This window comes from Megalops cyprinoides, chromosome 19 (genome assembly GCF_013368585.1).
Source record: "Megalops cyprinoides isolate fMegCyp1 chromosome 19, fMegCyp1.pri, whole genome shotgun sequence".
NCBI classification, from domain to species: domain Eukaryota; kingdom Metazoa; phylum Chordata; class Actinopteri; order Elopiformes; family Megalopidae; genus Megalops; species Megalops cyprinoides.
The window spans coordinates 6,922,603-6,945,561 of record NC_050601.1 but is presented as its reverse complement, the minus strand read 5'-3'; the positions used below and the strand labels follow the sequence as shown (position 1 = coordinate 6,945,561).

The window sequence follows — 22,959 nt, the reverse complement described above, 5'->3', positions numbered from 1 at the left end:
CAATGAGAGCCTTAAAGGGGAGGTACTGTAAATCCTTATGTCAAATTTCAATCAGAGAAATGCGGTGGTTAGATAGAAGAGTAGGTGAAAATTAGCGAACTGCACTCATGTTCTCTGCCAGGGTTCACTCGATAGACCTATTATGTTGCTGTGTTTTGTTGTTTTATTTAACGTAAGTCCACGCAAGGTATAGTGACCTATACCATCACACTTTGAAATCTACCTCAAGTTGAAAGTTATGTTGCTAGCGCGCTAGCCTCAGAAAACAAACGTGATCATTGGCTTGCAACCAACAATGCTGACTTCACCCAACGTTTTCATCAAATCTGCTGTCTCACTGGTGTCACGGTCTTTTTGGAGTCGAGGTTAGATATGTTCCTTGTGTGCTCCTTTGTGTTGTTTGTATACGATTTCCAAGTAATATAACTCGGGGCTAAGCTAAGTGTCACAAGGGGTGGGAGAGGACATCATTGAATTACGTAAGCTTCTTCTCTTACACAAATTGGAACCTATGCGCTTGCAGCTGTAGATGTTCGACACCCTACTGCTATGCACGGTGTCAAACAGCTCCTTGACCGGATCACAGTTCCGAATGGGCCGGAATATGACGTCACTGTCGTGTGTGTGGCTTGTATACACGTGCGTCGCTTTTTCTCTCTGCAGGTAGTGTGTGGTGTCAGAACAGGAACGTTGCTGTGAAGACAGGAGGATGGAGACAAAAGAAAGTTCCCCCAAGATATCTTGGCCAGCCCAGCCCCTACACCCACCCACACCTTCTCAAACATGGTGCATCTCACTTTATGTCTCCCAGTTGTAGTTTGTTCTTGGTATTTGTGTATTTCTTTTCATATGTTTCAAGATCAAACCATCAGGCAGCCATAGTAGGCAGAGCGAGAGTAAGGGACTATGTTACAAAAAGAAAATATGTCAAGGGAACAGGAGCTGTTAATAGTGAAGGAGAGATCTCACCTTAGATGTGGACAGCCCCAGTTTGGTCACATACTTACATGTACTTTTGTATTATTTGTATTATTCTGTAGGACAGTCCAGAGCTTTGGATCAGAACATTGTGTCTTTTCCAGTCTGCCTCACTCTTTCACAAAAATGTCCGATTGCTCGATATATGCTTCTGTGTGTTTCTTCAATTTTTGTATCCTCCCACGTTTTTGCCTCTGACAGGGGAGGTGACCCCAGGGCTGACCCAAACGGAGTATGAGCTTCGCCGGCACAAACTGGCCTCCCTCATCGCAGCACAGGCCGAAAAGCAAGGGTCCGCCTCCTTGCAGGGCGCCGGCTCCTCCCACATCGCCGTGGTCCTCTCCCACCCCACCCGCTACATGACCAACGACATCCCCTACCCCTTCCACCAGAACCAGGACTTCCTGTACCTCACTGGCATCTTGGAACCGGATAGCGCGCTGATTCTGTGCTGTCCGCCCCGGCCAGAGCGGGCCATCCTCTTCGTGCCCCGCAGGGACCCGGCCCGAGAGCTGTGGGACGGGCCCAGGTCCGGGAAGGACGGGGCGTCGGCGCTGACGGGCGTGGAGAGGGTCCACAGCACCGAGGAGCTGGGTCTTGTGCTCAGGAGCTTGAAAGGTACAGCACGCCTGTCTCCCTGCCACTGTGACCTGGTACATCCAGTGTTCCTATGTATTGCGTTTCCTTTTAGAACTGAATACGTGATATTACTGTCATTCTGAGTGACTTTCACACTTTTAAGTTTCATATTAATTTCTCCACTGTACCCTTTAAATGGCCTTGAAAAACATGAGTGCCACTTCTATAGACAAGTGGCAATATAATGTCAATTTGTTGCCCATTCAAAATAACTGACAGGCTCATGGACTGCGTTTGATTTTTGTAACATGCTAAGTGTGTGGCAGTCTCTCATAGTAGTGTACCCCACAGCATTTTTACAATGTTTTTACAATGGATTTCATTACTGGTATGATTTGATTGATCACAAGTTATAACCTCATATTAACTTCCCAATTGCTGTCCTTCAGAAAATGTTAGGACGTGGTCAGAAACAAGGCACTACAACACCCGGAGACATGTTACATCTTCTTCCCCTTTTTTCTCTCTCTCCCACTCTCTCCCCCTCTCTCTCTCAGGCAGCACGTTGTGGTACGACGGGTCCCCGCCCTGCCACCCGCAGCTCCACCACGCCCACGTACGCCCCCTGCTTGAAAGCGGGCCCATGGTCCGGCCCCTCAGGCCGCTCATCCACTCTCTGAGGGCCATCAAAAGCCCTGCGGAGGTGGCCCTGATGAGGGAGGCAGGGCGCATCACAGCACAGGTGGGGCACCGCTGTTTAAGGCTGGAGGTTGAGGTATTGGACACAGGGGAGCAGGTTGCCTGTTCCTGGCTCAGAAGCCAATTTAAGTCTTAAGTTTGCTTCCACCCAGATAGTGAGTGGAATGGCCAGACTGTCAAGGTCCTGAATTCAGAATCTACTGCATGATGCTGGGCACTCGCACATCTATGGTTGTTTCAGCTGAACTATATGAATGACAACCAACGCACCATTCTTATTCTGTTTGAATGCCTCATGGGAAATACTGGCATTTCATTCAGTTTCTACAGAAAGCACCTATTGTTTTAGTTTGTGAAAGTAATTCTCTGCAGGAATGATGAGGATTTTGCATTTGAGCCACTCACACAATATAGTGTGAAATGTGATTACATGAGTATTATTTCAGTCATTAGCGTATTGCATTAATCAGAAATCACACCGCAACAGTTAATCTCAAGTGAGGTGTAGTCATTCGCTTTACATGAGGGAGTTTCACGATTATAAAAAGGATGGATGGTAATGGATTGTGCTATGAATTGCAATGAGAAGCTAAAATAATGTATGGTAGTTTGTCAGATCCTCTGTTGTATATGTTAGTTTGCTCCCTGAAGTAGCACCAGTATATCAGAGACCCTCATTAGAGACCCCATGTCTGTATTAATCTTGCTTCTCTTCAGGAATTTTTTCATATTTTAGATAGAGAGAGATATCTAAGAATACTTTTGTCCTCCCTGCACAACAAAAAAATTGTCAGAATTGTGGATTTACATTTTTTAAATGCATTTGGAGCATTGAATGTGTTTTTCATAAAACTGACATTGGGTCACAGGTCATAATTTTTGTTGCAATTTTACCCCAGATAAACCTGTAAATTTAATCTAGTACTTACATTTCCCAAGACCATTAGGTTATTCTGAAGGGTGCAAGTGCAAAGATCCACCTAAATTCTTAACCAACTGATTTGGTCACACGTACAGACTTACCCAGTTATACAAAGCTGGACATCAGTGGATGGACGGAGCACATGAGGCTTCCTGCCACCTGCATGAGCTCTCATGTGAGGCAGTGTGGGACTGTGTTCAGCTTGTTCAGGCTGAGAAGCTATTGGGAACAGTTACTATACATGGGTTCATGGTTGTGTGTCAGTTATCAGTCCATCATATAACAGAATATGTGTGATTCCTGTCAGCTCAAACCTTCACTTTCAGAATACAAACATTCCAGTTTGACCTTGTCATTTTTGGTTTTAGTTCCAAAAGGAACTGAATTGAGCATTGAAAAGTAGTTATAACATGTAAAGGCCATATGATATACCAAGGCCATCAAAAATAACTCATTAAATTCATTTGTACAACCTGCAACATGACACAACACAGAATCAATGCTTTGAACTGGCTGTTCAGTGCATGCTTCAGACTTCAATTCAGTTGAACATCTGTGGTTTTAAATCAAGACAGCATGAAAGAAAGAAAATCCAGGAGCTCCGAAAGAGCTGGAGGAGTGGTCAAATGTCCCTCAGTGCTTGAACTTCCTGAAGGACTACTGGAAGCATGTTCTCAGTGTCAAAGTAGTAGGGCCATGCACAAAATCTTGAGTACATGGATGTGAATACTTTTTTAAAAACGTGCATTTTTGTTTGCAAAATTCCACATTTATCTATGTTGTGTGGGTAGTATTACTATTTCCAATAATATCATATTTAACTTATTTTGCACTGAAATCAGTTATTTTGTTGTACAGTAGAATAATTAAAACATATACAGTTACATTAAGTTTATCCTGTGCGTTTTATGGCGCTGTTAAATGGATTTCTGAGTTGACCTGTTCATAAGAGTTCTAGTGCAGTATGGAATAATGGAAGTTCAGCATAGCCTCACAGCGGCACAGTATGGCCCCGACTCATAATCCTCTTCTTTTCCTCCAGGCATTTAAGAGGACTATGGCCATGTCTCAAGGGGATGTGGATGAAGCTTTACTGTATGCCAAGGTGAGACTCTTCAGCAAACCTCTTTACTTCCTGTCCATCCTGTCCGTTTGCATGGCCTGCATCCAGCGTACTCTGCCCGTTTCCCAGTGCTATCACCGAGTCTGCGGTTTGTACCCCACACAGAGTGTAACAGTAACCTCAGCAATCACCCAGCACGCTGCCTGTGGCCACAATTTGGATATGTACACACAGCATTCAGGTAGAACAACTTATTAAGTAAGCTGTGTTTACAGTGACGCTGTGTTTGTACATACCTGCGTGTTAGTGGTATTGGAGTCACTAGAGTCATGAGACTCTCAGTATTACCACAGAGTAAACTCCTCAGTTCTTTTCATTTCCACTTTTTACTGGAGTTTATTATTTAAATTATGTGTTAACCTCACGCTGTTGTCACTTCTTGCCCTAACCCCTTTGATAGTTGTTAATTGCAAAGCTCAATTTTTCCTTGAAGAGTTCACCTGTGTGCCTCTTCAGGAGCGTCGGCTAAAAAAAACCAAGTTAAAACTTATCCGTATTAACAGCTGCATTTCGCACTTGCTCTGAGGAGGGAGTACACATAACCCAGTTCAGGAAACATACACAGTCAATATGTACAATGGTGTGTTAAGGAGCAAAGTGGTGTGGAAAGCCGTACCCATTTCATTGATCCAATGAAAATGCAAGTGTGTATGAAACCTTTTTCAGTGATGAATCCATTGTGCCAATGACTCGTATATGTGGTATGGGAGGCTGAGTAAGCACTGACTGGATAGTAGTGTTAAAATATTTTGAGGAACTGTATTATACCTGCCCCCCTAGCCATCTACCCATCCCCAGCCCCAAATATAGCTGAATCTGTGCCACAGGGGTCTAGACTAACTCTTGCCAACTATGACTGATGCCACCATTTAATTGGATCCAACTCAGTCAACGGTGCTATCCCAGACCAATGAAAATCACGGTGGTGGCTAGACTTCATTTCACACCAGATTTTAATCACACGCACATGTTATTTTTGTAACTGTAGATTGAATGGTTGTAGTCTTTAGAGTCCTTAGAATTGTTGTGTTATTGTAGTGAGTATGCATTATCAGTGTTCATCATCTTTTGCTCTCTCTCTGACTCTTTCTCTCTCTCTCTCTCTCTCTCAGTTTGATTTTGAGTGTCGTGCCCATGGTGCCAACTTCCTGGCTTACCCCCCTGTGGTCGCTGGCGGCAACCGTGCTAACACGCTGCATTACATCAACAACAACCAGATTGTAAAGGTGAAGCAGAGACAGGCTCATGAATGCTTTTAATCAGAGTGCGGTTTGAAGTTGCTGTATATTAAAGACCATTCTAATAATGCACAGACATTACACAGTGGAAGGTTGTACAGGCCAGTTAGTACAACACTATGGTTATTCACTCTGATACACTCTCACTGTCACTTTTGTTCAGATGTATTACTGACAGTATGTGACTCTTGGTTGTTATAAACGTGGCCCTACTAGATGTACCTTTATGTTGTGGGAACCTTTGGAGAAGAGCAAAGCTAAATGCAAATGTACATACAGTACCAGTCAAAAGTTTGAACACACCTGGTCAAGATAATGGGAAACCTGTATTCAAAGACTTTTTGATTTGAAAGCTTATGCTTAAATGCTTGAAATTTGTTTCTTAGGCATCTACTTCTCTGTTTATATTTGTCTATGTATGAATTTCTTTCCAAAGAATTTTAGGTTCTTCAAAATAGGCAAAAATATTTTTAAATTAAAAATATTTTTGGCTATTTTTAAGAACCTAAAATTCAAGATATTATATAATAAAAATGTCATTATTAATATTAAGTATTTATTTGCTTATAACACTTTTTGTTTGTTGCATAATTTCATTTGTGTTATGTTTGATGTCTTTACTATTATTCTAAAATTGGGAAAATTGTAAAAATAAAGAAAGAAAAGTGTGTACAAACGTTTGACTGGTACTGTACGTAGATAATGAATGTCTGACGTGCATAGTGACACATATACTCACATACACACTGATTTTTACTCATACTGCTTAGCATGTGTGAATTTGTACCAGTGTTAATATTGACTGCGTTGTTGGTCTTTTTGCCCTCAAATGGTAAAACATTTTATTCCTATCTACCTCCAAGGAAGAGATGGGGCGCTTTCACGCTTAATTTGAATAGAAGTGCGGTTTGATTCGTTTGGAGCTGTCTGTGATGTATTAAAACCACCCATTACAAGAGGAGGGGGGGAGTTGCTGAACCTTGGAACTTTTGGAACCGACCATGGCGCATTCGCGATTTTAGTTCCGCCAAAAAAAAAAAATTCATAAGTACAAAAACAAACTGAGGTTTGGGTGGAAATGAATGGCGCCAGACTGCCGAAGTCACCGGTGAAACGAAGTGACTTCGGGCTGTGTCCTGTCCTCCCGATACTCGCTTCAAAGTCCTCCCCAAACAGAGGCAAACGCTCGCTTGGTGTGCTCTGTTTCCGCAGCAGTTAATGGGTGAAAGCAGAAAAATCAGAGGGTGTGTGTCCTCCACATAACAGTGTACTCTCCAGAGAACTTCCTCTGGAGTTAAACTGTGAGCAAAACGGCGCAGCCGACAAGTTTCAGAGCGAAACCGGTGGGATTCTTGTTCTTGCTCAGCAGCAAGTGGACCGAGCAAATGCAAATGAATTCGGGTTTGACTTGGTCTGAAAGGAGGCGAGCCGAAACTGGTAATTTTAGAAGTGCGTCAGGATGCGAACGATTTGTGAGTGAAAATCAGAGAGTGAGTGAGTGAGTGAGTGAATGAGTGAGTCAGGGAGGGTCACAGCTGCTTCTGTGATGGATTTCTTCAGCTGCGTTGCTGTTGTGCAAGGAGGTATATGGCATTTGAATGTTTGGCTTGTTTCACAGTAATGTGAAGTTAAGAAGAATTGGGTATATGGGTACAGTGCCTGTAAATTAGCCACAAAGAGTGAAGTACTGCGATGCATATAGTCTCAGGCATCCAGATGATGATCAGGTGATGTAGATCTGACTCCATTAGGACGTTCCTGCGCTCACAGCCACATGTTCTTGTACACACAGACAAATGCACCCCTCTCCACTCCCTGTCACCCTTTCACTGACTGCCTCTCTCTCTCTCTCTCAGGATGGGGAGCTGGTTCTGTTGGATGGGGGATGTGAATATTTTGGCTATGTCAGTGATGTCACCCGCACCTGGCCAGTGAACGGAAAGTAAGTGGCGTGCTAATTTGATACGATTCTGATTTTATCTGTAGCCACACTCACAGTAGATCTCATTGCCCAATAATGATTGGTGTGCGCTGGAAGCCCTGTCATTGACTTCATTTACATGCACTTATTATTTCTGATAATAGTCCTTACCATTATTACTGTCATATTCAAAATAAGCCGCTTACATGTACCATGAGATACAGCCACCACCAGTATTCCTGTATACATGGTAATGAGAGCATCTCAAATAAGGTCTGTAAAGAACAGGTTTTAATTTTCTTGGTAATGTGGAGAAGAGGTCAGAAGATGACCACTTTTTCAGTACATTGTGTTGATTTCTGTACACTTTTGCAAAATAGATTATTGCAGTCACCTCCTCGATGCTGCAAAAATATGAGCTTTTTGTGTTTGCCATGACAGCAAGCTTACCAGTGAATTATGACCCATTATTCCTTGCAAAATATTGAACATGCGCAGACACAAGCTTACATGAGGGGTATTCCACATGAGGTTTGTACATGACTCAGTACTGTACTCAACAGAGGAATATCCCATATGTCTTATTCGGTTTGTCGTTACCAGAATAAGGCGTTTACACCTTAGTCAAAATACTTTAATTTTTTAATTGAAATCGATACATTGAAATATTAATGACATAAAGAACAGTTTTGGGGATAACAGTCCTACAGGGGACGAGAGGTACATGGAACAGAATGTCTGGGACATAAGATCCAGACATGGGACACTTCAGCAGGGGTGTGGGGGCCGTGAGTCATCTCATTTAGGTTATTGTTGTTATTATTATGTCTGTATGTGGCAGATATCCTCATCAAGGGCAGTGTAGAGGATGTACTAGTTCCAAATGCACAACATTTCACAGAGCAGTAATAACAACTACTCTAAAGAAGACAGGTATCCTATAGTACAGAGAATATGTGTGCATATTAAATATATTGACTAGTATTTTTGCCAACCTTACCTGCCTTTTTCTTACTAATGTACACAGGTGGTTCCTTAATTAGACTGTGACTTGTACCTTTAGTTTCGTACAAGGACACACAAATTGGATGATTGTGTCCTATGAAGTACTTGCTGTATTAATAGCATACCAGGCTTTCATTTGAGCTTTTATCAAGTAACTGCAGGCAGCTGAATAATTTGTCATTTTATGGGCCCTTAAGCATTCCAGTTAGCCCATCTTTCCGGGTTCATTTATTTGGTCAGCAAATTCAAAGACAAGCTGTATTTCAGAAATAAATGTCAAAATCTTACAAGCTTAAAAATAATGAAACATTGGTCATAATGTCATTTGCCTCTCCAAATACCTTGAACAACCCTGGCTTCAAATGGAGCTATTATCTTTTGTGGTCTCACCAGATACACAGCTGAATCTTAGCACAGGCTGTGTAGCAATTAAAACCTGTGCATTACATTTCATTCCATTACATTACATTCATTTAGCAGACACTTTCATCCAGAGCGACTTCCAGCACAAGAGAACAGAGGTGTATCCATCCAGGTTAACATGAGCAACAGTGTCAGACCAGGCTAACAACGCTCCCAGCACTACCACGAGTTAACTTTTGCTAATCTGAAACTGCATGACAGCAAAGTTACGTATATAACAAGTTTATCAAGCTTGAGGAGGTCTACTTTACACTGGCAGTCACACCAATAATATGCAAACCAGTTCCTTTCCTATAGATAGCATATTTGGTAAGTATGTGGTTAGTATATGGTGTTAAATTGAGGATTAGAGAAAGTAGAACTGCTTAACATGCTGTAGATATACTTGTTAAGAACATGCACTCAAATACTTAACAAATAATAACTTGCCATCTGACTACCACTAAAATATGGATGGTGTGTGACACGTATTAAAGACCACCGCACATACATATCAAAGCTGCACTTCACATTTAAAAAACCTGCGTTCGTGAGCGTACCGGCTCAGGTACCTTCACCAATTCCCGCCTTGGTGCCACAGGTTCTCTCCAGCCCAGGCGGAGCTGTACCGGGCGGTTCTGGAGGTGCAGATGTCCTGCCTGTCACTCTGCAGTCCCGGCGTCAGCCTGGACCACATCTACAGCACCATGCTGGCGCTGCTGGGGCGCAAACTCAGGGAGCTGGGCATCATACCTGGCACGGCCAGCGATGCCGACGCACTCAAGGTACCCAATGGCACTGGCGTTCTTTGTTTTTCTTTTTCAATGCTATGTCTTTATGAAGATGTTATAGATGATTATTAATACAGCCAAATAAATCAACGTAAGATTTATCTTAAAATGACACATGACATGTGTGTATCTTAGTTGTCAAGACTGAAATTAATCAGCAAATGATAAACGACGGAATCTTCAACAGCACAAAAACAGCATGAGTAATACGGTAGTAACAAATGTTCCTGTAAACAAGTGCTCCCCAAATAAACCTGTCTGACGGAGGGAGCGGCGGAAGTTAGAAATAGACTGCAGTTCTGATGACCCACCCACTCCACCGCTAATGGCTAAGGCCGGATAGGTAAAAATGACTGAAGATAAATTTAAGAAAAGAACACAATCCGAAGAATTACATGGATCAGTTTACAAAAGCATTTCCGAACTGCTCTGAGCCTCGGTACAGCATACAGTTTGGGGGAAGATGGATTGAAGATTGGCTTGAATGTTTCAAAACCTGATTTATTGTGTTTGTTGTGCGGTAACCTCAGCATGAAAAGATCTGTGTGCAGATGTGATGTAAACACAAAATCCTATTATCAGACTTTGATTTAGTTGTGCCGCTTTGATGTTATCCTGTAGAAATTAATTATCCCAAGACATCATCTTGCCAAATAGTTTTAAAATTTTTGTCTGTAGTAGTACTTTGAGAGTGTTATTGAGTATCACCACAGTATCAATATCATTACGGTGAACTATGACCAATATGTAATGAATTGTCTTTATGAGTATTTGCACTACCTATCATAACTCAGAAACTTGTGAAGTGTGATAGTTTAACAGAGACTATTCTTTTTACCACTAAGCAAGAGCTGATCATGTGAATATCAAGTCAGATTTACAAAATGTACAAGTTTTATAACCATACAAATTATTTGAGTATGGCTCATAAAAATATTAACCCATATGAGCCAGAAATCAACGTCCGATTTTTGAGTATTTTGGGCACCTCAGTGCTTTTCAGCAGAAAGCCGAACATCTTGAAGGTCACATGACCTGATCAGTATCGAGGTAATAAAGTGGGGTATCTTCATTTGTATCATTCTCTGCAACCCTAAACAGTTAAAACCCACCTGCTTGTTTAGGAAGTGGGGTGGTTGAAACCAGTGAACTTTAGCTGCCTTGACTGTCAAAAGTTAACCTCAGTCATTTAGCTGCTGCTGAAAGGTTCACTCATGACAATCCAGACGATGAAAGATTAATGGAGGTGGAGGCGGGAATGGACAGATGTTTCTGTCTGAGGTGATAAGAATGCGTGAAGTGTAGGTCCGAGCTGTCACGCGTTTCATCCCGGTGATCCATATCGCCCTGCAGGCAGCCCGCCGATACTGCCCGCATCATGTGGGTCACTACCTGGGCATGGACGTCCACGACACCCCTGAACTCTCCCGTTCCCAGCCCCTGCAGCCTGGCATGGCCATCACCATTGAACCCGGTATCGGTCTTCAAAAGGATACTGGTTTTGGCTGTTGTGATGCACACACAGTAGTGCTTATTTGTACCATCATACATACAGCACACAGCTATGGAAGCCAGGATCTATCCTAGGGGTGGAGCTTGTCCTGATTTAAACAGTGTGAGGAAGCTTAACACACAAGTAGGAGGCGGCAATAGTATCCCAGGGCCTTTGCCCCGTCAGTCATTTCTGGAGTTTTTCGGTAGGATCTAAACCTTTTAGTATAACAGTAGACACTGACAACAAGGCCCCCCTGTATCAGTACAGAACAAGATACTGGCTTAAATATGATAGATAGATAGATAAATAGATAGATAGATAGATAGAGTACTTTATTTATCCCCAAGGTGAAATTCCAGTGGTACCGTAGCAATTGACATAATGACAAAAGACACACATAACTAACAGAAACGCACACAATGGGGTAGATAAAAAGACAGAACACAGAATTACAAAATTAATATATATACGAAAACCTACTAAATAAAAAATAAATAGAATAAAAATAGAATGTGCAAATTAAAAGTAAAATGTGCGTTGTGCATTGCCACCCAGTGGAGGAGTCTCCTCTCCTGGCACAGAGGGCCGTCATTGTACGCTGTACACTATATTGTATGCTGCACAGCATGCCATATTAATAATGTGCGTCAAATAAATCAGTTATGCAAATGTTACTTTGTACAATGCCGCTCAAAGTGTGATTGTCACAGATCTCTTAATTACCGTACAGTTGTGCAGGCAGATCGAATGACAGGCCTGAAATAATCACCTGGGGAACATTACAGCTCCTCTTTTTCCTCCCTCAGGGCTGTACATTTCTGAGAATGATGAGGGATGCCCCGAACGATTCCGGGGACTTGGAGTGAGGATCGAGGACGATGTGGTGATCCAGGAGGAAGGGGGGCCATTGATCCTGTCTGCAGATACCCCCAAAACCATCCCTGACATCGAGCATGTCTGTGCACGAGGTTGAAAGAAAGTAGGGGGTGAGACATGGGACTAAACTATGGTCTTTAAACCGGCACAAGCATGAGGGAGAGAATGGAAGGCGGATATCGCAAAGTCCCTCTCCACTCAAGCAAGGAAGGTAGAAATGTGGGTGTGTTCTGTAAACTGGTAATGTGAATCTCTACCATCACTGTACCTAACTGTGAATGGACTGTTTTGTTAGTGCATACATAATGCCAGAATTTTTTCAGTGTCCTGTGGGTGAAAGGACTGTAGAACCTTTTGCTACTCTCTCAATAAAAACAAATCTTGGAGGTTCGGTGTGAAATAGGTAAGCAATCTAAAATGTCAGCAAGTAATGACATTTTGCCCTCGAGATCTCTTATTAACCTTGTGCTTTATTTTATGGCAGCTGTCTTGGTCTTCTTTAGGGGAGGGCTTCCTCCACCATAGCACTCTAAACCCTCCATATAATATACTGTCAGGCAATGCCCCTCCATGATGAATGTATGACACTTCAACACTTCTTTGCAACTACAAAATTTTAAGTGTGTGTCTGAAATTAGACCATCAGTAGTTTATCAACGTATACTGATTTCTACTAGTTTTATATGACAGAAAGGTGGTACTGAAATATAAGGAAGCACATCAATCAGAAATTTGTAGTTTCTTCAGAAATTACACGACTTACTTTTTTCTTTAAATTATGCTGCACGAATATAGTAGTTGACATCTGTTGTAATTTGTTCTATGATGATACAAAAAACGTACACATATTTAGAATCACTGAAACTGTATGCTGGAAAGGGATTGTACCCAAATGGGCAAGTGAAAGTATCTTTAAAGTGTAGTTAGTTCTGTTATATATCTTGCTATTTATAATTTGCCTGTGATTAATTGATCAAGCGACCCCTACAAACTACTCAGAGGCATCCAGCTTGGGACAATGCTTAGTGGTACCCTTAACTTACTGTATACTTATATAGATGAGGCAGTTTGTAGGCCTCTCTACTGGAAGCTAAATGGACTGTTGACAATTGAGGGTAATTTGGTGGCTTTAAAAAATACTCTAGTGCGAAATGGTCATAAATATTTTGGTGTGACACGACTGCCCTCCTTTGATACTCATGGTGGTACTGCAGGTCCGAAAGACTACGAAAGTCCTTTCCGGGAATTCCCGAACACCAACCCCCTTGTTATACTGCTGTACCTCCAACCCTCCCCCCGTATCAGAGGAGTAGAAACAACAAGCCGCCATTTTGTTTGTGCGGAGAGACGGAGAGAGGCAGGAGAGACCGAGAGAGAGAGAGACTTCTGCGCCGATCACAACGACTCCGAAAGCCGCCGGGCACAAAAGAGTGGCGGTGTCACCTCGGAACAAAAAACAAGAGAGATCAGAGAGAAGGAGAAAGAGGAAAGGAGAAAGGAAATTCTCGTTTGAAAATCCAAGGAAGGGGGTGTTTTTTACGGAGCCGAGAGGAGAGGCGGAAGAAGGCGATATATTTAAACGAAGGAAAACCTGCGAGGCAGCAGAGAAATTATAATCATAAAAATAATAATAGACCAGTCGTCGCGGGAGGAAAACTCCCAAGACAAAAAAAATGAAAACGTGAACTATCCGTTAGCTAAAGATCAGAGAAAGGGGGAAATTACAGAAAAGGAAGAATTAACTGAAGAAAGAAAATAAAAAGGATAAACGCGAAGGGGGGATACACCATCACAAAGACTCAATGAAAGGATTGAGGAGCCAAAAATATTTTGGGAGGTGTATATTTTTTGGACCCGAAGCTTCCCACTTCAAAAATAACCCATAATATTGTAGCGACCCCCCTCGCTTTATCCGATTTTTGCTCATCGCCGTATTCTCTTGTTCTTGGTTGGGATTTTTTTCTTTACTAGCCTAGCTAGCTAGCTCGTTATACGCAGTGTCAGAATATTTCTTGCTACATTTGCTAATCAATTCACACGCGCGAATCACCGGTGAATTTGCATTTAGCAAGTTGCTAATATTGCTCGTTCTAAATAAAATAGCTCTACTTCGTGTAAACAGGAGCAAACCCTCACCATAGGAAGCGTCCACTGCAAAATAAAACTAAACACTAATTGGATCAATCTGATACCAATTAGTTGGCTATTGTAATAATTTGATACCTAGCTACATCTTTTATGTAAGAATCGAATAATCAGGTTTTAGTTAACTTGCTGGCAGCATATAATAATTGGAGCGGTTCATACAGCGAGCTACGGTTTGGGATTTTTGCAAAGATTTTTGAACCCCGTTTTTTGCATTCAGCACATACATACAGAGGGCGCAAGATCCAAATTTGATGAAAATATAAATGCATAAACAAGTGTTTTGCTATTTTAAAAACCCCTAATATTTACGACTGTACGAAAAGGACAGTAATCATCTCGTTACTTAAGCAAGGGGATGTATTGAATATGCAAGTCATTTATTTTCGAAAAGGTGTAAGCTCTGAGCATCATGGTAATACCGTTGCACACAGACACTGAACATGCATGAGAATTTCATTCAGTTGTCTTTCAGTGTTGTGGCTTAATATTTCAACAGTATTGCACGTGTCTGTTATTTATTCCACTAAAAGGCAATGCAGCTTTTCTTGTCAAGTATTTTATGGTAAAAGTGGAAACGGGTGCTTCTTCCATATGCATTTTCAATAACTAGCTATCATTTTTAATCGACTGCGCCTACATTTGACGGTAGCTACCTACTAATTGACGTTTCAGAATTTTCACTAACCTCGGAGCTACCAAGCTGTGTTTCTTCATTATTTAAGAAAACGCGATAATATTTTTTCTGTGGTGCTTCTGATTTATGAGTGTGGGCTACCTACATAACACAGACGAGCAGTTTCAGATATTAGCCAGCCATCATATGTTTGGAATTGGACTGGAAAAGCGTTCAGCCGCTCTGTTTATATTGAAGAGGCTCGCTAGCTAGTTAGGAGAGCTTGCTTGTTGGGTAGTTAACTTATCAACGCGTGCTCGCCAAGATTGGTCATTGAGCTAAGTAAAATTCACAGGATTTCTTTGCACCGGAAAAATGCAGTGATACAGACCGCCGACAAGCTACCCCCCTGTTCATTTGAGGATTCATTTTTTTTCTTCACGTTCAGCTCACGTTAGCTAGCTACAATGGTAACGGGATCAAATTGTATTGACCGCAATGGGAGCCCCGTCCAAATCGAAGGTTTATTCGTTCTGGGATTTCTGCTAAACATTGCATGAGGCAAACCCTTCAAAGTAGCCGCAGGGGGTGCGTTTGGGTTGCTTTTTTTTATCGCGTTTCCCATCGCGTTTCCCTCGCAGCCACTGCTGCTCCCCGGCTCGGCTTCCTCGAATTAAAACGCTCGATTTCGCCGCCCGACGATGGCGGAAAAGACGGATGCGGTCATGGAGGACAGGTCTTGGGACGATTTCTCCGTCGCCGAAGAAGCTACATGAGTTGAAAGGCCTGTTCGGTTGTGTCTCTCCTCTTTTACCGACTCCACCTTCCCCTCCTCCTACTCCGTTTGCAGAAATCTATAAAGGAACAAAAAATCCGACAGGGGAGGGGGGTTGATACGCCGTAAGCTGAAATCGAGAGGCGAACCTAGGGAAAGAAGAGTATTTTTATACGACACTTTCCACCCCCCGTCGTCAAGAAAAAGGAGAGGGGGAAAAGACAGACTTTCAAAATAAGGGAAAATATCAGAAAACGACGAGAGGACGCGGATAAGGGAACATCTCTCTCGTTTGTGGATATATATTTTTAATTCCTGAAAAATATGGCCGATAATGTTCTGGACTCCGGCCCGCCTTCAGCCAAGAGGCCTAAACTATCCTCTCCGGCACTTTCTGTCTCTGCCAGCGATGGAAACGGTAAATACTAACTATTAACATAAATCGTTGCATTTGCGTTACTGCCGCAAAGTTTTAATCACACAGCGTTTGTTTTTCGTTATTTATTAAACACAAAGCGATTGGCAAGTGTGTACCTTAGTGAGCTAGCTTGTTAGCAAGCTAATTGCCTTTCTCTGTTTTTGCAGTACTAGCCAGCTAGCTGGCTAGCTAGGTAGCTAGAGCTAAAAGGTAGCTAGTTGGCTAGCTATGAAAATATTCTTAACTGTTCAGATAACTAGACTACCTTGGCTTGATTTGGTCTTTTTTAAACGTTCGTCCATTATATCATCATAACTTGGGCATCAGATAACTAATTAGTTGATAGTTTGGAAATGCTTACAACTTCAAGTAATAGACAGACATGTTTTAAGCAACTTGAAGGAAAACTCTTGGCTGAACAAGCTGGTGTTGTGCGAATTGTGTTTTGGTGTATGACGCTAGCTAACTAGCTTTCTGTTTAGAGGATGACAAAGACAACCTTGTTGCTAGTTAGCCATGTAGCTAAATGGCTACCAACCAAACTAAAATACGTAAAAAAGATGAAATGCTTTGTTATTGAAAATGTAACATAACTTTTATTAAAATATGAAAATGTGCTCGAATTTGACAACGTTAGGTAGGTGGCATTTCAGTTGCTTGTGTGTATTTAGCCGGCTAGCCATATAGTTAGCTAGACCTTTTTTCTCAACACTGTTAGCTAGCTAAATCAGCCGCATTTCTTCGTGTGGAAAATGTTGAGCTAACCAGGCGGCTAGATAGCGTTCACGTATTGAAAACTGCTCTGTCCACCGTTTGCCTCGGAATTACATGATATACACTAGGCCCGTCACTGTCCGTGTGTGTTTTGCATTGTTAGCTTAGTTAGCCAGCTAGTATTTTCTGGAGATGGCTTCCCCCCTAACTAGTTATCTAGATGGTTAGCTACCCATAGCTAGCAGCATCTCACCGCAAACTCCTAGCTGTAAACTCAGATCGCATTAGTGTGGTCTGAGAGACAAAGTTGGCTAACTTGTGAAATAACTTGATGTATCACCCCGTATAATGGGGTTTAGGCGTTGTGTGAAGCTGCAGTGTCATTCACATCACCGAATGTTAAGTTGGATTTCGGACATTTTCTCCCATTGTATGCCGTCCCTATTGTTCACCATCGGTCGGCTGTCGTTTTCGGCTTCAAACTCGACAGCCAAATAAAAATGTACTTTTGTATATATTGACACACATTAATACATTTTTTTCCACGAGACGAAATGGTGAAACGAAAAGGCAACACGGGAAAGGCATTCATACACAAGATTAATTTATGTTGCGCAAGTTAACGCTATTTAGTGTAGCTGTGCGTCGATTTGCCATTTTGGTTGTGTGGTTGACGTGTGCGATGAGGAGTGTTTCTAATAATTTGTGGGCTAAGTCATATGTAGTATCGGTGGCCTCTGTGTCTCTGTCTCTAACAATTGAAGACTTTAGGTACGTAGTGGATATCATCTGGCAAACGACAGAAACTGTTCAGACGTATAAAGGTGAACATTCTGTTGCCAAAATGAGAATTGCCTTTAATGGTGTATTCTGCTTTTTGGATTTAGCTGCCATGACTGTAAGAGCTGCTGAACTGCACTGATTTAGTTCCACTTTCTGTTTTTTGTTCACGAGTGTCATGTGTCTGTCATTACTACAATTTACCCACAGATTTAGTGCCGAATTCCAAATATGTGTTCACTTGCACAGTTAGTAGTAACTTGCAGCAGCTCATAAGTCCAAGACCTGCTGTCCTATGTTTTGTTTGACATACGCGGAAAGAAAGCATTAAACATTTTGCTTGTCCTCTAGACTCCCCTGATGAAAATCATTGAGGTGGCATTTTTGCTCCTCAGAAATAAGTCATGGTTGGGTTTTAAGGTTTGAGTTTCCCAGTATAGTGTAATGTATTAGAAACTTAAGTACCGCAGAATACCGATGTGTCCTGTGAAGTGTAATTCAGAAGGATGAACGAAGATTTGGGAGCCATTTGATTTAGTTGTACAAGTCACTTTTTGTAAAAAGTTGAAAGCCAGCTGCAGCTACATTTCACAACACATTAGAGCAGATATGTTGGACACATCATGGTTAATGCACCTGGGATTTAGCCATGAGTATCAAAACATTAAGCACAGCTGGGACTGTTAAGTTTCCTACAAACTTTGATTTTTGAAGTTTGAACAGTTGACCAAACTCGGCATACACAACTGATTGAGCCATGGCAGTGCTGGAGATGCCTATAGACTTGCATGTCAAAATTGCTCTGCTCTTTGCTGCCATGGCCAGAATGCTCTTCCAGCCACACAGTCTTCCATTGCTTCTTGCAGGCATTCTATGGCAAGCTGGTTGTGAATGTGATAGAATTGCGGTTCAAGGTTGTGCACTTGCTCTCGCTGATTTGAGTGTTTTCAGACATTCTCTCTGGCGCTTGAGGATGTCAGTGTTCAGTTTTATAGTGCGCTGGGCAGCTTGGTCCAGAGTTGTGGTACATCTGGGCTTGCTGATGTAATAGCACTATGGTCAAGCTGTGCTTGGCTAAGTCAGGCTCCTTCTTCTCAGAATTCATGATGCTTGGGCGACTTGTGCGTTTGTGACACCCAGTCCTGCTCCTCTGCAGAATCAAAGGGAGAACCTTCCGCCCTTCCCAGTATATTCCCAAAAACATGTATACACTGTGGTTAATACACTAAGGTTTAATACACTGATACAGGTTTTGCAGGAGAGCTTTTTCTTAGTCATCATTCAGGGCACTGAGTCATTATTGCATTGCTCTTTTGGCAGAATTGATGTTTTAGTCTCTGTGGGGCTTGCATGGTGAACATTTGGTTTAGTTTGGAGTCCGAATGTGTTCAGTGTGGAGGAGTGATTCAGAAATTCAGGGAGAAAGCTAGGAGATTAGCCTTAATTGTTAATGCTGCTGTAGGTTTTTTTTCTGACATGCTAGTGAGTGTTTTGTTAAAGCCATCCTTGTTCTGGTCCGGCATAATGGGGGATGGACTAGAATGTACTTTGGGATGTAGTCTTATTTCTGAGGCTCACGCGAATTTTTTTGGCCCCCTTCTTTAATGGACATTTCACTGAATGGCTCATTCCTTTTTGGCTTTGTTTTCCTTGTATTCATAATCAAGAATAAAGCCATTTTGATATGTGCGTGTTTTGTTCAAATCAGAGCAGGGAGCGTGCAGTATGTTGTAGGCCAGCATATGTGTCAAGCTGTGTAGAGATGGAGCTACATCTTACTAATGGAATACAGAGCTACAAAATGACGGCTGTTTTGTAGATGCACTACCAGAGAGTGCTGGAACCAGGTTTCTGCTGATTTATTTTTGACCAGAAGAGCTTAAGGGGGCTATGTTGATTGGATCTCGTCAGACAACCCCCCCCATCTCCCCCTTAATGGTGATACCTTTTATGCCACATTCACGGTCAGAATCGGAGCCTCATTTTTGTTAGAGGTCCCATGCTAACATTGTATGCATATCTGTGTAAAGTCTTGGTGCGTGCCTCTGAGCCCACTGTAGCGCGCTTGTCCCAGTGTGTGTGTGTGTGTGTGTGTGTGTGTGGAAGCGCAGTGTACGCGCACCTTCCCTTTAGTGTTTACCTCCCTGCGGCTTCACACCCCTGACCCTTCAGCTTCCACTCGCTGCCTGGCACCCTGTCAAACCACAGCTCGTGTCCGGGAGAGGATTCCTGCCCTTGCAAGTGGCTGGGAACGGGCTCAAGCCCCACACTCTGGGCACCGAGGGTCCAGGAGAGGGGTAGAGAAACATTGGCACTCCCCTCTCAGGCCAGCGGCTGTGTCCGCTCAGTCGGTCTGGTCCCAGTCGTCCCTGCCACTGCTCTGGCTGCGCCGTGCTGTCCGAGGGCCCACGTGGCCGTCAGTCTCGCAGCGTGGTGACTGAGCACTGCAGCACTGCTGTCATCATTTTGTGTTCATGTTGCGTTCAAAAGACTCCACGCGGAGCTGGCGCATAGTGTAAGTGTCTGTGGTGAAGCTCCGTCAGGAGAGGATCTGCTCTGTGGAAGCGTTTGTTTGGCAGTCACACGAATACATCTTTTTTTCTTGAGTCTTCAGGCTGCGATCCCACTGGTTGTGGGTTGGGTTTAGTTGCTCTCTCACTACACTTTAAGGTTCAGGGATGAAAGGTATCATACAAAGGCAAATGATTATCCGTGACATTCAGTGGCAGTCTTTAAAACCGGAGAACTTGCCCCCCTCCGCTTTGAAATATCTGTCAGGCAACCTGTGTACTTCAGTGGGCTGAGGGATCCAGTCTGAGTGGTGGTATTTTATCTCTCTCTCTTTCTCTGTGCCGGAGAGCCTAATTGTGTTAACATGTGGTTGTCAGTCGTGGAAATCTTTCCACTTTTAAAGCCCAGCGCACTCAGTATATCTTCCTTCATTTCACATAACAGCTTAACATCCAGAAACTAGGGTGGTGTAAACGGCTAATCATTTAAGATGACTGTCAGTTAATGCAGTGTGTGGTCAGGACCTATTACCGTATATACCCATAAGCCCTTTCTCACAGCATGGTGGCGGTAGCTTTGATGCGTCATCCAGCCAGTAAATACACCCTACTGACATGAGATTCCTGGCTAGCCCTCAGTGGGGCGATGCACTGTAATATCTAGTCTTGAGTACAGCCTTGTTCCTCTGCTTATTGGTCAAAAGGGCTCGCTAATTGTGGTGTTCTCTGTTTTCCCCAGATTTCGGTTCCCTGTTTGACCTGGAGCACGACCTCCCCGACGAGCTCATCAACTCCACAGAGCTGGGCCTGCCCAATGGCGGCGACCTCAGCCAGCTGCACACGAGCCTGGGAGGAGGGGGCGTGGCCAGCGGCGGCCAGGACGCAGCCGCCAAGCACAAGCAGCTCTCGGAGCTCCTGCGGTCGGGTGGCCCGCCAGCCTCGGCCCAGCAGGGCGCGGGCGGCAGCCCCGGCGGGGGCTCCATGGGGCTCCTGGGCAGCATGAACGCCTCCCCCGGACCCCCGGGCCTGGGGCAGCAGCAGCAGCAGCAGCACCCCTCGCCCCAGCAGGCGGGTATGATGCAGCAGGCCGGCATGGTGGGCGTGGGCGGCCTGAACAGGGGCATGATGGGAGCCCAGAAGGGGAACGGACAGCAGCAGGCGCCCACGCCCCAAGGCCTGATGGGGGGTCAGGTGATGAACGGCTCTCCGAGGATGAGCTACTCGAACCCTGGGATGGGGAGCAACAGTAACCTGCTGGCAGAGACACTGCAGCAGCAGCAGCAACAGCAGCAGCAGCCAGGAGGCCAGCAGCTGGGAGCTGCAGGACAGACTGCACTGAGAGCACAGCAGCCTGGAGCACTGAACAAGGTATCCGCCCTGGAGTACCAGCGTGGAGCTTCCCCTGCTGCAGAGCTCAGCTGGGTTCTGCAGTCCTGTGGAAAACAGCATGGTTTTGGTGTTACCACTGTCTCCACAAATAATCTTTTGTGAATGACATGATCAGAAATACTAAAGCAAGACATGTAGAAATAGGGTACTGGTAAAAAAAAAAAAAAAAAAAAAAAGCCATCGTTTGGTTATCAGCATGACTGGGCTACTCGCTTGCGGTTTGTAAGTAATCCAGCTAGCCAGCATACATACCAGGATTCCTGTTGGCCTCCAGAATCTTTGAAAATATTTATGTGAAGAGTGATCAGGAAATTGGATTATAAAAAAGTACATCTTTCAGGCCTGCTGGCCTCAAGTGCCACTCGTACAGAATGACATAAGTGTATTTGTCAAATGTGACAGGATACTTAACTAGACGTATAATGATTATAGTTACACATAAAAAAAAATCAGTACCTAGCTTGCCATCTTTGAAATACGCCTTACAGAGAAGGGAGGCCACTGCTCACAGAGAGAAATCCACAGATCTCTCCTCTTAGCAGGGAATCAATAAAATGGTATGCAGTTTGCTTTCTCTGGCCAGTTTTTGCACAAAAGGCTCACCGCTGAACTGCCATCATTTTTCTCTTTCCTGCATTCTTTTCAGAAAAATACGGCACTTAAATATCATGGGCGCCTGGTCCTGCTGCTAAGCAGTAGCAGCAGTAGTGTTAAGCCCTGTAGAGTGGCTGTTCATATCCCTGGGAACTGGTGCTGTGACATCGCGTAGAGGCTGAATGGGTGGGCTTCTGCAGCGGTGGGAAGGACGGTGGGAGCTAGGGGAGAGTACAAGGGGTGGAGAAAGACTCATAAGGGTGAGCAGTGGGTGTGAGAGACGAGCGTGTGCGCGGCGGCTGTAAAAACCCAGAAGGGGTTGTGTGTAACGGCAGGATCTGGGTTTTGGACTGTGGATGTTACAGAGCTGGAGGCAGGCCAGCCTCATGAATCTGCCGCTTACACGTTACATGTGTTCTGTTTGATGTCGGATGTGCTGGACCAGGACACTGAGGTATTGCTCACCTCCTACTGACAGTGTCAGCTGGCAGTGAGCAGATCAAAGACCAGCCAAGTGTCTGGTTGGGTCCGGTGTAGTCTCGTATTTGCACCTAATAATGTCAAAAAATGAAAGAGTGCAGCGGGGGGGAACACAGTAGTCCTCAGACGGTTTTATTTTGGGATGTATACTTTGTGTAACTAATTGTCAGCATTGGTTGACTTGGCTAAAGTAGATGTAGTTTTTGCATCTTCAAAGAAAATGTGTTAGTCTGATAGGCTACTGCCAGACCCCCCCCCCCCCCCCTTCTCCCTGTCCCCCAGTCCTACCAAACAAGTTGACTGTTGGTTCTGTTTCCCCAGAATGATGAGCTTTGCAGATTGGAAACCCATGCACCACATTGATCAATTAAACTCGACACACAAGTTTCTTGTTCGCTCACGTCAGCTCTGGGCATTTGGGCCGCAGTGTAGCATAAATGGGTTGTTGTTGCAAACGATCTTGAAAATGACTTAACCGAACAAACCATTCTCTGCTTAATTGACCAGAA

The 22,959-nt window shown here is 43.7% G+C and overlaps 2 protein-coding genes across 5 annotated transcripts in view; both read left to right on the top strand.

Moving 5' to 3' along the window:
* The first annotated feature begins 47 nt into the window (after positions 1-47).
* xpnpep3 (X-prolyl aminopeptidase 3, mitochondrial) lies at positions 48-12,320 on the top strand. The gene is made up of 10 exons (XM_036552319.1): positions 48-365; positions 664-786; positions 1,180-1,596; positions 2,115-2,299; positions 4,221-4,283; positions 5,414-5,527; positions 7,396-7,481; positions 9,469-9,652; positions 11,012-11,132; positions 11,960-12,320. The coding sequence occupies exons 1-10, from the start codon at positions 296-298 to the stop codon at positions 12,124-12,126; spliced, it is 1,530 nt and encodes a 509-aa protein (XP_036408212.1). The 5' UTR covers positions 48-295; the 3' UTR covers positions 12,127-12,320.
* A 1,031-nt stretch (positions 12,321-13,351) lies between these two features.
* Positions 13,352-22,959, top strand: part of ep300b (E1A binding protein p300 b) — a 34,156-nt gene continuing 24,548 nt past the window's right edge. For all 4 annotated transcript variants that reach the window (XM_036552300.1, XM_036552299.1, XM_036552298.1 and 1 more), the window contains exons 1-2: positions 13,352-15,983; positions 20,727-21,355. In XM_036552300.1, the coding sequence (XP_036408193.1) occupies positions 15,890-15,983; positions 20,727-21,355 (723 nt within the window). In that variant the 5' untranslated portion in view covers positions 13,352-15,889. The remainder of the gene's footprint in view (positions 15,984-20,726; positions 21,356-22,959) is intronic.

Coding starts and splice junctions, on each gene's coding strand:
- xpnpep3 (XM_036552319.1), top strand. CDS start 296: ATGCTGACTTCACCCAACGTTTTCATCAAATCTGCTGTCTCACTGGTG. Junction 366..663: donor ACGGTCTTTTTGGAGTCGAG/GTTAGATATGTT, acceptor TTCTCTCTGCAG/GTAGTGTGTGGTGTCAGAAC. Junction 2,300..4,220: donor CAGGGCGCATCACAGCACAG/GTGGGGCACCGC, acceptor CTTTTCCTCCAG/GCATTTAAGAGGACTATGGC.